The 12,255-nt window shown below is 48.0% G+C and overlaps 1 protein-coding gene across 6 annotated transcripts in view; it reads right to left on the bottom strand.

The window, feature by feature from the left end:
* Positions 1-12,255, bottom strand: part of LOC133366712 (butyrophilin subfamily 3 member A1-like) — a 37,930-nt gene that overhangs the window by 15,542 nt on the left and 10,133 nt on the right. For 3 of the 6 annotated variants that reach the window (XM_061590125.1, XM_061590130.1, XM_061590126.1), the window contains exons 3-7: positions 11,684-11,750; positions 9,819-9,929; positions 7,050-7,106; positions 5,332-5,352; positions 4,991-5,020 (exon numbers count right to left, since the gene is read on the bottom strand). In XM_061590125.1, the coding sequence (XP_061446109.1) occupies positions 4,991-5,020; positions 5,332-5,352; positions 7,050-7,106; positions 9,819-9,929; positions 11,684-11,750 (286 nt within the window). The remainder of the gene's footprint in view (positions 1-4,990; positions 5,021-5,331; positions 5,353-7,049; positions 7,107-9,818; positions 9,930-11,683; positions 11,751-12,255) is intronic. The other 3 variants (XM_061590127.1, XM_061590128.1, XM_061590129.1) reach the window with 2 other exon arrangements.

Here is a 12,255-nt window from a genome sequence, read left to right as displayed (position 1 = left end):
GCAGGCCACTGCCGGAACAGGGATGGGAGTGGGGGCTCAGCTCTCCTGGTCCCCAGCAGAGGACACTGACCCTCTGGCCTCAGTGAGGGAAGGGGCTATACCTTTCGGGGAGACATCAGCCCCACTGGGCTTTCACCTGCTGCCCGCTACAAAAGAAAAAATTTGGAAGGGGGAGTACGTCGACTTATTCTCACTTCTGTACAGGGAACCAGTGAGGAGGGAGAAGGATAAGGGCGAAGAGGCAGAACCTGACAAGGCCAAGAGGCGGCGCATTGAACGCACTTGGGCTAATTGGTTGCCTGCATTTCTGACATACATGGGGGTGGTGATGCAGAAACAGCCACAGAGGTGCCCTATTCTGATTAAATACCTCGATATTATATATCGGGGCTACTCCGAGTTCCAGGGGGCAGCATGGCTCGCCTATGATGAATCGTTTCGTATGAGGGCAGCCTTTGATACCTCCCTCCCCTGGGACAAAAAGGAAGCGGACCTGTGGCTACAGTTTATGTCACACTCCAAGCCCATAGCCGGGGATAGAATGGACAGCAGCCACCTCCTGGCCCGCCAGGCAGCAGCAGCTCCTTCCCGCGGGCCTGCGGGGCAGGGGGTTCAACCCCGCCTGCTCTGCTGGGAGTTCAGCTCCCGAGGCCGCTGTGGTCGTAACCCCTGCAGGTTCCGACATGAGTGCGCAATATGCGGGGGCCCGCATTCCTGCGCTGCCTGCCCCAGGGGCCACCCCTTCAGATGTGGGAACAGGGACTCACCTGGCGCAAGGAGACCGGGAGCTGCTAGCGCAGCTCAAGGAAAGGAGCCCCAGTCCAGTTAAACTCTCCAAACTCCAGCGCTTGCTCTGCTGTTACCCCCGAGTCCAAGACGCCCAATTTTTGCTACAGGGCTTTACAGAGGGTTTCCGGATTCCCTATTTGGGTCCCAGGCACCCCTTCATGTCCCGCAACCTAAAATCAGTGGCGGGTATGGAATCGGTCATGGGGGAAAGTTAGGAAGGAGGTCATGGCAGGCCGCGTGCTGGGCCCCTTTGCGGCACCACCCATCCCTTCACTCAGAGTTTCCCCACTGGGCCTTGTTCCGAAGAAGGCACCAGGCGAATTTCGCCTTATACACCACCTGTCCTTTCCCCAGGGTGGGTCAGTAAATGACTTCATCCCATCAGACCTCTGCTCTGTCCGCTACACGTCATTCGACTGTGCGGTTCATATGGTTAGGGACTGCGGGATGGCCGCCCTCATGGGAAAGTGTGACATCAAATCTGCCTTCCGTCTCCTCCCTGTGCACCCACGGGACTTTGAGCTGTTAGGCTTTGCCTTCATGGGCAAATACTATGTGGATAGGGCATTGCCTATGGGCTGCTCCATCTCATGCTCGGTTTTTGAGCGCTTCAGCTCTTTCTTGGAGTGAGCAGTTAGGAGACGGGCAGGCCGGCAATCAGTGGTGCACTATTTGGACGACTTCTTGTTTGTGGGCCCTGCAGACTCGGGTGCCTGTCAGGCATTTATGGAGCAGTTCGCAGGGATGGCGGGGGAACTGGGTGTTCCCCTTGCGGCTGAGAAAACTGAGGGCCCGTCCACTACCCTCACTTTCCTGGGCATAGAGATCGATACAGTGGCCCAATGCTGTAGGCTCCCGCAGGATAAGCTGGGGGCCCTTAAGGGGAAAATCTCAGAGGTGGTTGGGGCGAAGAAGGTGACATTGGCCACACTTCAACAGCTGGCAGGACATTTGAACTTTGCATGCAGGGTGGTAGCACCCAGGCGCGCATTCTTGTGCCGCGTTTACGATGCCATGGCGGGCCTATCATGCCCCCACCATCACACACGTGTTACAGCCGCTCTCCGGGAGGACCTGGCAGTTTGGTCCACCTTCCTGCGGGAATTCAATGGGGTCTCCTTATGGAGAAAAGATCGCCTGTTGGAAGCGGAGCTACAGGTGAGCTCCGACGCCTCAGGTTCCTGCGGTTTTGGGGTCATTTTCCATGACTCATGGTGTCATGGCAGCTGGCCACAGAATTGGGCGCAGGCTGGCCTAACCAGAGACCTGACCCTTCTGGAGTTCTTCCCCATTGTCGTGGCCGTACACCTTTGGCCGGACAAACCGGGCAATTCCTCAGTCCATTTTTGGTGCGACAACCTCCCCACAGTACATGTCATCAACACCCTGTCCTCTAGAAATCCCAATGTTATGCGTTTGGTTCGAGTGTTTGTGCTCCAATGTCTCCGCTATAATATACAGTTCCTTGTGCGCCATGTCCCGGGTATTGATAATAGCATTGCTGATGCTCTATCACGGAACCAAATGGAGAGATTTCACCAGCTGGCACCGTGGGCAAGGGCTCAGCCGGACGTGGTATCCCCAGCGCTATGGGAGATTGGAGGACCAAATCAGAATGGGCCATAAGCCTTTCTGTGGCACCCAGCACTTTGGCCAGCTACCAGGGGGCAGGTAGGGACCTGGCAACCTTCAGGGAGTCCAGAGGCTACACCCAGGAGTGGCCCATCCCCGTGGAGCATCTTATGGAGTTCTGCGTGGAAGAGAAGCGGAGGGGGCTTTCAGTCAGGACCATCAGAGGTAAGCTCTCAGGTCTATCCTTCCTAGGGAAAGCACGGGGCTTTCAGGACTACTCCGGTGACTTTAGGGTACGCCGGATGCTGGAAGGGTGGTCCCGTGAGCGCCCGCACACACCTGATGCGCGCGCCCCCTTTTCCCCAGAGTTACTGTTGGGTCTGCGGGGACAGTGGAGGGTGCTATGTTCTTCCCATTTTGAGGCACTGCTATACCATGCTGCGGCCCTCACCTTGTTCTTCGGGGCCTTCCGAATAGGGGAGGTGGTGGCAGGTTCTAAGACGGATAGCTCCCTCCGGGCCCTCCAGGTTTCTGATGTCAGCTGGGAGGCGGGGGGGCCCGCCTGCGACTCAGGCAGTCAAAGACGGACCAACGCCAAAAGGGTCGCCTGATTGTGTTATCCCCATGCCAACAGGAGGAGCTCTGCCCAGTCAGGGCCCTACGCATTTCTCTGGCAGCCTGCGGGCTGCAGCCAGGGTACCTGTTCAGGCACAGGGATCTCCAGCCCCTTACCAAGTACCAATTTTGGTCGGTGGCAAAGACAGCACTCCAGCGGCTAGGTGTGGATGCCCGCAAGTTCGGGACACACTCCTTCCGAATAGGTGCAGCTTCCACCGCTGCCCACCTGGGTTTTTCCAAAGGGCAGCTGCAGGCAGTGGGCAGGTGGTCCTCGGATGCATATAAGACGTATGTTAGACCACTAACGGAGATGCATGAGGCCAGCAGCTAACGGCGATGTTGTCAATTTTGGCAGGCCGCTTGGAAAGATCGGAACAAGTGAGCATCCTCCTCTGCGGCCACAGCATGATCTTCTGGGCAGGCCGCAGGGCGGCGAAGTCCCGCATTGGAACGCAGCTGGGGCTCAGTCAGTGGGCCTCAGTGCGGTGGCTGGGACGATGGGGGATGCGTTGGGACGGCCTCCTGCCTACCTTGTTCCGGTCGGCTATGGACTGGGCAGTGCCCCAAGTGCCGGTCATCCACCTGGGAGGTAATGATTTGGGTCTGTTGAGGGGCAAGGCCCTAATCGAACAGGCATGTAGTGACCTCCAGGCCATTGCGCTGCGCTGGCCTGGGGTGCACTTGGTATGGTCCGACATCCTGCCGCGCAGGACGTGGAATTGGGCTGATGACCCATGGGGAATGGACAGGGCTTGGAAAAAGGTTAATAGGCAGATTCAGAGGGCCATGAAGGGCCTGGGGGGTTCTGTCATACACCACCCAGAGATCAAGCAAGATAGGCTGGAGTTGTTTAGGCCAGATGGCGTGCACTTGACTGACGAGGGCAATGACATCTTCCTAATGGACCTGCAGAGGGGTGTGCACCGGATTCTTATCGGGTGTGGGGCAAGGGGAGACTAAGCAGAGGCTTGTCCCCCTTTAGTGGCAAGGAAGCGCGGGGGAAAGGTTAAAAGGGAAAGGGCAGCTAGGTGACACCTTTAGGCACCTTTGGGGGTGATTGGCGGTCCGGGGGCCTGCAGCTCTGGGCTATACGGCCCGGGGGGGCAGAACACGGGCCGCTTTTGGGGCCAACGTGCCTCATCCGCTCGGAGTTTCGCGGCTCCGGGGGGTGGTGATGCGGGTTGGACCCCCTACACATCTTCAGGGTGTGGCCGGAGCTGGGGCCTGGCACAGGGCAGCCCCAGGCTCTGGCAAGGTTTGGTTGCCCTATAGCTGCAAGCAGGCTTCGCCTGGATCAGCTGAATTCCCCCGCACTGTATTGTCCCTCTGCAGGTTCATTGGTTATAATTGACTCTGTTTTTAATAAAGTGGCCCATGATTTACCCAATGAACGGTGTCTGTGTTTATTTCGGCAATAGGCCGCAATAAGCAACAAAGGGTTGTATCTTAAAAAAACAAAACCTTCCACTGATTAGGGTTGGAAAGATCTGTCTGTTTCAGTCTCCCAGTTTCTCATTTTTCCAATGTTTAATTCAGTTCTATACATTTTTCAACTGTGATTTTTTAAAAAAGAAATCCTCATGAAAATTCTCCACCATCTTAGTCCCAATTTCTCCTAACAATCACATTTTTGCAAGCAGTTTTGAAAATGCACACATTTTTGCAAGCCATTTCTCATCATGCCTTTTTGCATGTTATTTTCACTCATGTATTCATTTTTATGCACACTTTCCCCTAATATATGCATTTTTGTAAATGTTTAGTTGGCGAACTACATCCCAAAAATTCTAATAAATGTGAATTTCAAAGGATGGTGGTGTTTTGGTTCTCACATTGTTTTGGAAATTGTGAATTTGATAAATTCTGCTAGAAATGCAGACTGAATCGAAATTCTCACCCATCCCTACCATCAGATGTAGAGAACCTTGCATCAGGTTGGGCCAAAATGAAAGGGTAGTTTATTGGGATGGAGAGTAATGGGGAAAATATTTTAGGTGGGTGTATTGCTTACACTGCTGGCTTTTTCTGAAGTCTTCAATGTCTGTTTGTTTTGGAGAGAGAGAGAGAGAGAGAGAGAGAGAACACTGCTGGCTGCCATTCCTCCCTAGGAGGTGATGCCATGACACTAACATCACAGCTGAGTATGACTGCTTGGCAATGGCACAATGCTCATTGTGCAGAAAAAAGCCAAACTAGGCACATAGTTCCAGGACATGTGCAAAGTTTCAGTAGAACTAAGCTGCTGAAGAAAACCTCCCACCATATAGGATGGCAAAGTGGGTAACGTTACTTTTATTCAGACCCCCTTGGGATTCTGGTTGTTTAAAAGCTGAAAGATATTGCAAGACTTACCATTTTCTTCCTTTAACTTGTCTGCAAAAATAAAGGGAGGGGGAGAGAGAAAGAAAAGAATAAGTACATATGATTTCAATAGGGATAATTTTTTTTAGAAAAAAACTGCGCTCTTGAGAGATAAATGTGACATATCCTTCAGATGTATTAGCTTGTCCTCATCAAGGGATGTCAGGAGAGCTGATGGTGCCTACTTTGTTTCTGGGATGAAGAGCTACAACTAGGGATGGGCTGAGGACAAAATCTATGTCGTACCAGTTTATCAATGGATGGGACTGGGAGTCCATTCCATTGAATTTTTGTGGCCGTTTTGAAGGACAAAGCCATATAAATTATTAAAAATCCACATGGAATTTTTTTAATGTAAAAATTAATCAACCCTTGAGAGTGATGGTACATTATCAAGACCCCTCACTCTGAGGGGGGCTAGCTATATTGATTGCAACGTCTGCAGTGGCAGGAGCAGCTTAGGCAGCTACTTTTTAAGACTAACAAAGGAAGAGAAGCATTCAGTCCTCAGACTGCCTCCTGTGCCAATCCAGCAATGTGTGGATTCCAGAGTAAACTCCTACCCCTATCCCTAGATCGATCTGGGCAGATCAAATCAGGTGCATCCGCTTTGGAATCACAGCTTGTCAGATTCACCACCACCACCGCCCTCAGCCACAAGTCTTTCTGGCTTTTCCTCACTGATCCCCTCTTTCCCTTTACACTTCCTTCTAATTGTACTCTCTTTTCAAATCAGAATGGAAGTCTGCAGGCACAGCTGTGCCTTCACTTTAATAACTGTACTGCAGCTTACTTTATAATGAATACCAATAATTTAAAAATTGCAGAATGTTTTACAAGACATGCTTTTTTCCTACAGAATTGTTCTGAAAAGTAAAATGGATGCTTTTTTTCATGGGGAGAACACATTTTCAAAATAAAACAGTGCGCCATGTATTTGGAATGTGGGTGATTCATAGAGATGCATGGGATGAATTGCTATCTTTTGACTATTTAAACTCATCATGTAAACGACTTCTTAAAGAAAGTGTCTTTCTCAAGTAACATAGAAAGTAAATATAATAACAACCAAACTGTGTAGCAAACAGTATCGGTGAGTTTGCAATGTGTTTATTTCACATTGCTTCTTTGGGATTCTAAAAATGATTCTTTCTATTATTCTTCCACCAATCAATAAAAAGGTGTAATACAGAACAAAAAACAAACAAACATTGTACAGTATTTATTTACTTATTTGAAAGTAGTAGGAACCATATTCTGTTAAGTTTGAAGTAAGAATGGAAAACCACAAGCTGAGGGATCAAATGTGGCCCTCTGGGCCTCTGTTTCTGGCCCTCAGGACTCTCACCATGCAACACCCATCACCAACCTTTACATCCTCTTTGAGGGCTTTTGCCTGGTTGGAATGTGCCCATGAATCATGATAATGGTTCTTGCCTGCCTGGCGGACAGAGAGGGATGTGTGAGTGTGTGCAGAAACTAGCCTGCTGTAGATAAAATTCCCATTCATTGCTCCACCCACTTTTTTCTTTGGGCACACCCATCCCTGGCATTGCCTCTGGAAGGTTGCCTGGAAGGGAATGTGGCTCTTATAGGCACCCTGTGAAGTTTTTTAAAGGGTAGGGTGTAAATATAAGAAATACATGAATATCCAGAAGCCATAAATATTCAGAAGCACAGCATTAGAGTAACTCAAGCAGGAGCCTCACCTGGTATTATTTTTTCCCGTTCTTCTTGGGGTCTACTGTGTGAATTCGTACATTGCCCTAGAAGAAGAACACTGAAAGTCAATGCATGTTTATGGGTGAAATGGGCTTCATATTTTTCATTACAAGTACCAGACCAGAAGGTGGCAATTATTACACTATTTGTTAAGAACAGGTGGGCCAGACAGGGGCACTCTGGAAGTCAAAATGCAGAAGAAGAAAGGGAGGAGCTTTTTCCACAAATGGTAGAGAGCACCTGGATTGAAAGGATAGGTAGACCTGCTGTCCTTCAAACTGCACCAACGTAGCCAAAGATGAGGGTTGCGCTGGTGCACAGTTGCAAGCTCTCAGCCAGCCTGGACTGGGAGTTTATAAAGCTGAAGGGAACAAAGAGGATTGTTGTTTGCTTGCCTTCAGCATGGGGCCTAAAGTGGGGGAGGTAATTTGGCCAGGAGCATATGTCACCTGTAGTGTGCATCGTCTAATTCCCTCTACAAAATTTCCTTTCAGCAGCAAGAAGGAATCCCCTCCTCATCACTAAAATACCATCAACCCTGGTATCCTTCTGGAGAGACTCGCGGAGTTGGGAGTTGGGGGTACTGCTTGGCAGTGGCTTCGCTCCTACTTGGCGGATCGTCTCCAGAAGGTAGTGCTTGGGGAACATTGCTCAACACCCTGGACTCTCCATTGTGGAGTCCCTCAGGGATCGGTTCTGTCCCCCATGCTTTTCAACATCTACATGAAGCCTCTGGGTGCGGTCATCCGGAGTTTTGGAGTGCGTTGCCATCAATATGCTGATGACACGCGGCTCTATTACTCCTATTCATCTTCTTCAGGTGAGTCTGTTGATGTGCTGAACCATTGCCTGAACGCGATAATGGACTGGATGGGAGCTAATAAACTGAAACTCAATCCAGACAAGACTGAGACGCTGTTGATGAGTGCCTTTTCCGCACAGATGGAGGATGTTCATCCTGTTCTGGATGGGGTTACACTCCCCCTGAAGGAACAGGTTCGTAGTTTGGGGGTTCTTTTCGATCCTTCCTTGTCACTCGAGGCTCAGGTAGCCTCGGTGGCTCGGAATGCGTTCTACCATCTTCGTTTGGTAGCCCAACTACGCCCCTATCTTGGCGGTGACGACCTCGCCTCAGTTGTTCATGCTCTAGTGACCTCTAGATTGGATTACTGTAATGCACTTTACGTGGGGCTGCCCTTGAAGACGGTTCGGAAGCTGCAGCTAGTGCAAAACGCAGCAGCCAGACTGTTGACGAGGACCAATCGGTCCTCACATATTACACCTGTTCTGGCCCATTTGCACTGGTTGCCGATTTGTTTCCAGGCCAGATTCAAGGTGCTGGTATTGACCTATAAAGACTTGCACGGTGTGGGTCCGCAATACCTGATGGAACACCTCTCCCACTATGAACCTACCCGTACACTTCGTTCGACATCTAAGGCCCTCCTCCGAGTACCGAGTCATCGAGAAGCTCGGAGGGTAATGACAAGATCCAGGGCCTTTTCTGTGGTGGCCCCCGAATTGTGGAACAGTCTCCCCGAGGAGGTACGCCTGGCGCCTACATTGTTATCTTTTCGGCGCCAGGCTAAAACCTTCCTATTCTCCCAGGCAATTTAATGCATTTTAATACATTTTCATATTTTGTTATGTATTTTAATGTCTTAATGCTTCAGTTATCTTAAATATCGTTGTGTTATTATGTATTTGTATTTTATACTTGTGATTTTTGCTGATTTATTGTATCATAATGTATGTTGTACACCGCCCAGGGAGCCACTGGCTATGGGCGGTTTATAAATGAAATTAAATAAATAAATAAAATAAATAAAATGCCTGAGAGGAATTGGGTTCAGAAAGTGCCCTATCATGCAAACCTTCCAAACCTAATGCCCCGTTTCTTTGTGAGTGAGAGGGCAATTACTTGTATGAACACATACAGGTAAGATTTTATGAGCGCAGCTTAGAAGCATGTGATAGGATTTGACTTGCAAATCCCCATTCGGTGCTGCACTCACAGAGTGATGAATCTGCATGTGTGAATTGTCCCAGAGTTTAAAATGTGACAGGTAATTTTGAGGGGCAGAACCTCTTCCACCGGCTCCCTGCAGATGTAGCTCAATGAGGCAGACAACTGCAATAATCCTTTCCTTATCACTGAATTCATTACTGGCCACTCCTCATTTCAAGTAAGAGGATCCAAAGACAACAAGCCCAAACAGGACTGAGTCACAGAGCTCCTTTAAGGAGAATCAGAAAACAAATACAAAGCACTGAACATTAGTTATAGTTTTGTAAATGGACCTGAGTAGGAGCTTACAATATTGTGCAAATCCAGGTCACCTGAAGTATAATTCAAGTATCACTGATATGTTTTGAAAATCATGGGGCTTTTTTGTGCTGCCAGTTTTGGCGGTGACTTTGATGGCTCAGCAGTAGTGGTGGAGCACATGTGGTCGGCATCCTTCTTTCCCAGAGTGCCCCTGGGAAGGATGTTAGCATGTGCATGCACATTAGTGTCTCAGGGAGGAAAGAATGGTGTCAGACTGTGCTATGCTGTTATACCCCTAAAGCCACCATCAAAAGCTGGAGGGTAAATTGTTACACCCCCTCCCACTGAAACGATTATGGTGTTGCTTTGGGGGGTTGAATCGCAACTCCTGAAACAGAACCTAAAGCGCTACCTCTAATTGGCCATCTGCAAATGCAGGAGAAAATTGAGTGCAGCCAACCCATTACTAATGATATGGTTACTGTACCTTTACATAAGAAATATAATGTGACAGCAAATGCTAGAAGAAGTAGAAGGGCTGCTGCAAGCAATCCCCAGGATGCAGAGTTCATAGGTGCAGAATCTGAGGAAGTGTTGTCTGGAAAACAGAAATAACAAAACATGAAGGTAGGCCTGAACTAAATCTTTCTAAAGCTTCATCACCTCACAACGGCCCTTTCAACATACTCTAGGATGTCATATGGGAAGTGTACATGCCAGTACTGCTGATCTGGGAACTCTGCATGTGATTTGGTTGTCCCAAGGGATTTCACGATGTGGCCCATTAGGGGGCATTGCTTGGCTGAAGATCTGGACCACAGCTAGGGAAGGGAAAATCCATCAGTTTCAATTTCTCTCAGTTCTTCATTTTTCCAATATTGTTCCATTCAACCAATTTGTTCATCAATTTGTGATTTTTCTCATGTGCATTTATCATAATATACATATTTTACACAATGTTGCCTAATATAATGCACTTTTGTATGTTTTTTCACCAATATACTCATTTGTGTATTCACTTTTCCCTGATATATGCTTTTTATATGCAGTTTATATATTATATATTTATATATAACCCATTTATCAGTTGCTTAATATAATAAAACTCTAAGCTATTTACAAGGTAGCACTTTCAGTTGGAGATCTGCATGACAAATATGGAGAATAGCAAATTTCAAAGAACAGCTGCACTACTCATGGCAAACAGCAAATAGCCTCTAGTTCTTGTACACTCAGGTGAACTCTCCCCCGTTCACCCAGATTAATTGAGAAATTATTCAAGTTCACCCTGTTCCTGTCCTCCAAGAATAATTCACAAAAAACACCACTACCATAACCCCATCTTGCCTGCTCTCCCCATTCCCAAAAGTGCCTTGAGTTTTTGTTTTGTTGTGAGTAGTGGTGGTAGCATGTGTTTTCACGGAGCTGTCTAAGATGCTGAAACCTATTTTGGGAATAAGCTTCAGCACCTTGGACAGCTCCATGAAAAACCCAGAGGGGAGTCCACTGCCCCACTGCCATGGAACCACCAGCCACCACTGCCATCAGCTGCAACTATATGGTCAGAGATAGCTTGGCCTAGTTACCCATGCTCTGTTCACCTACCGGTTAGGCTATTGTAATATGCTATGTGTGCGACTATCTTTGAAGATTGCTTAAAAACTCCAATTAGCGCAGAAAGGTGCTGCTACTGGCTCCCAGTTTATTTCTGAGCCCAGTTCAGAGTGGTGTTTTGGCCTTTAAAATGGAAGAAAGGCAACGGAGGAACCTTCTTCCTCTCCTCTGTTTGTGGACTGCTGCTGCTCTCCTACTACCACCACTTGCCAGGAAAGGGAAGGGAAGTGGGCAGAGTGTTTGGGACTGTGGGGGCTGGGGCTGGTAAAGTGAGCTTTGGGGATGGGGATGGTTTGTGGTGACAGACAGAGGGAAGCTAGGGATTCTTCTCCAGCTCAGCTTCTCCAAGCCAGAGAAGAATTCAAGGTTTTTGAAATCTTTCACAAACCCCCAAAGTTCTCTGATCCTGCTTGGCTTGGCAGAACTTTGCTGCCACCTCTACTTCTTTGTGAGGACAATCTCTATAAAAAATGATGGAGCCTATAGAGCCATCTCTTCAGCTATGGCAAGGCCTTTCCATCTCATTGACTCAGGAATACTGGCACAGATGACAAGGATTCTTAATTTGGGGTGCATTCCTATAACCCCTTATCTGGAAAGAAGCCCCACTAGGGTGGTGCTTTTGGGAAAACACTGCTGGCATAAAGACAATTTTTGAGGTAGAGGAGTTTTTACTGTACAATATACATAATTTATAAAGCATGCCTTACTTTTCTATGAGACAGTAGTCATCATTACCTGCAGTAGAGAGATTTAAGTCCGGCTGAAAGTGTCCTTCTTCATTATGTGATGCTCCCAGTTGGAGCTTCAGAAAATAAAGAAAAGAATGGAAAATGAGTGAATTCCTTATAACCAGTAGAAACCTTTACAATCCTGCCAGAACACCCTGTGGACATATGCTTTACATGCAGTAGGCTTCAGTTTCAATCCCTTGTATTTCAAGTAGTTCAAAGCCTTATGATAACTGGGAACCAGCTATGGAATGAGTGCTTTGTGACCCACTGCGACATGTGCCCTCCACATCAGTTGCACAGCAGTCTCATGAGGTGCGTCAGGCCAATCTTATTGGAATTTCTGGGGTTGGGTTCAGTTGCCATTGTCAGACAATGTATACTTTTTGTTGTATTTGTTTGTCTAATGAAATGAGCCCTAGATCCTTGCCCTCCTGACGAATTATAACTTGCTAGGAGAGAATGACTGAATTTATTAGGGCTTTAGTAAATACTTTTCTGTGAAACGTGATCTCAGTAAAAAAAATCATTAGATTCATTTCCGAAGAGGTCCTCTATAGTTATCAGACCGTTATGGTA

The sequence above is a fragment of the Rhineura floridana genome, chromosome 11 (assembly GCF_030035675.1).
Source record: "Rhineura floridana isolate rRhiFlo1 chromosome 11, rRhiFlo1.hap2, whole genome shotgun sequence".
NCBI classification, from domain to species: domain Eukaryota; kingdom Metazoa; phylum Chordata; class Lepidosauria; order Squamata; family Rhineuridae; genus Rhineura; species Rhineura floridana.
Note: the sequence above shows the minus strand (reverse complement) of the source record. Positions and strands in the feature narration are given on the sequence as shown.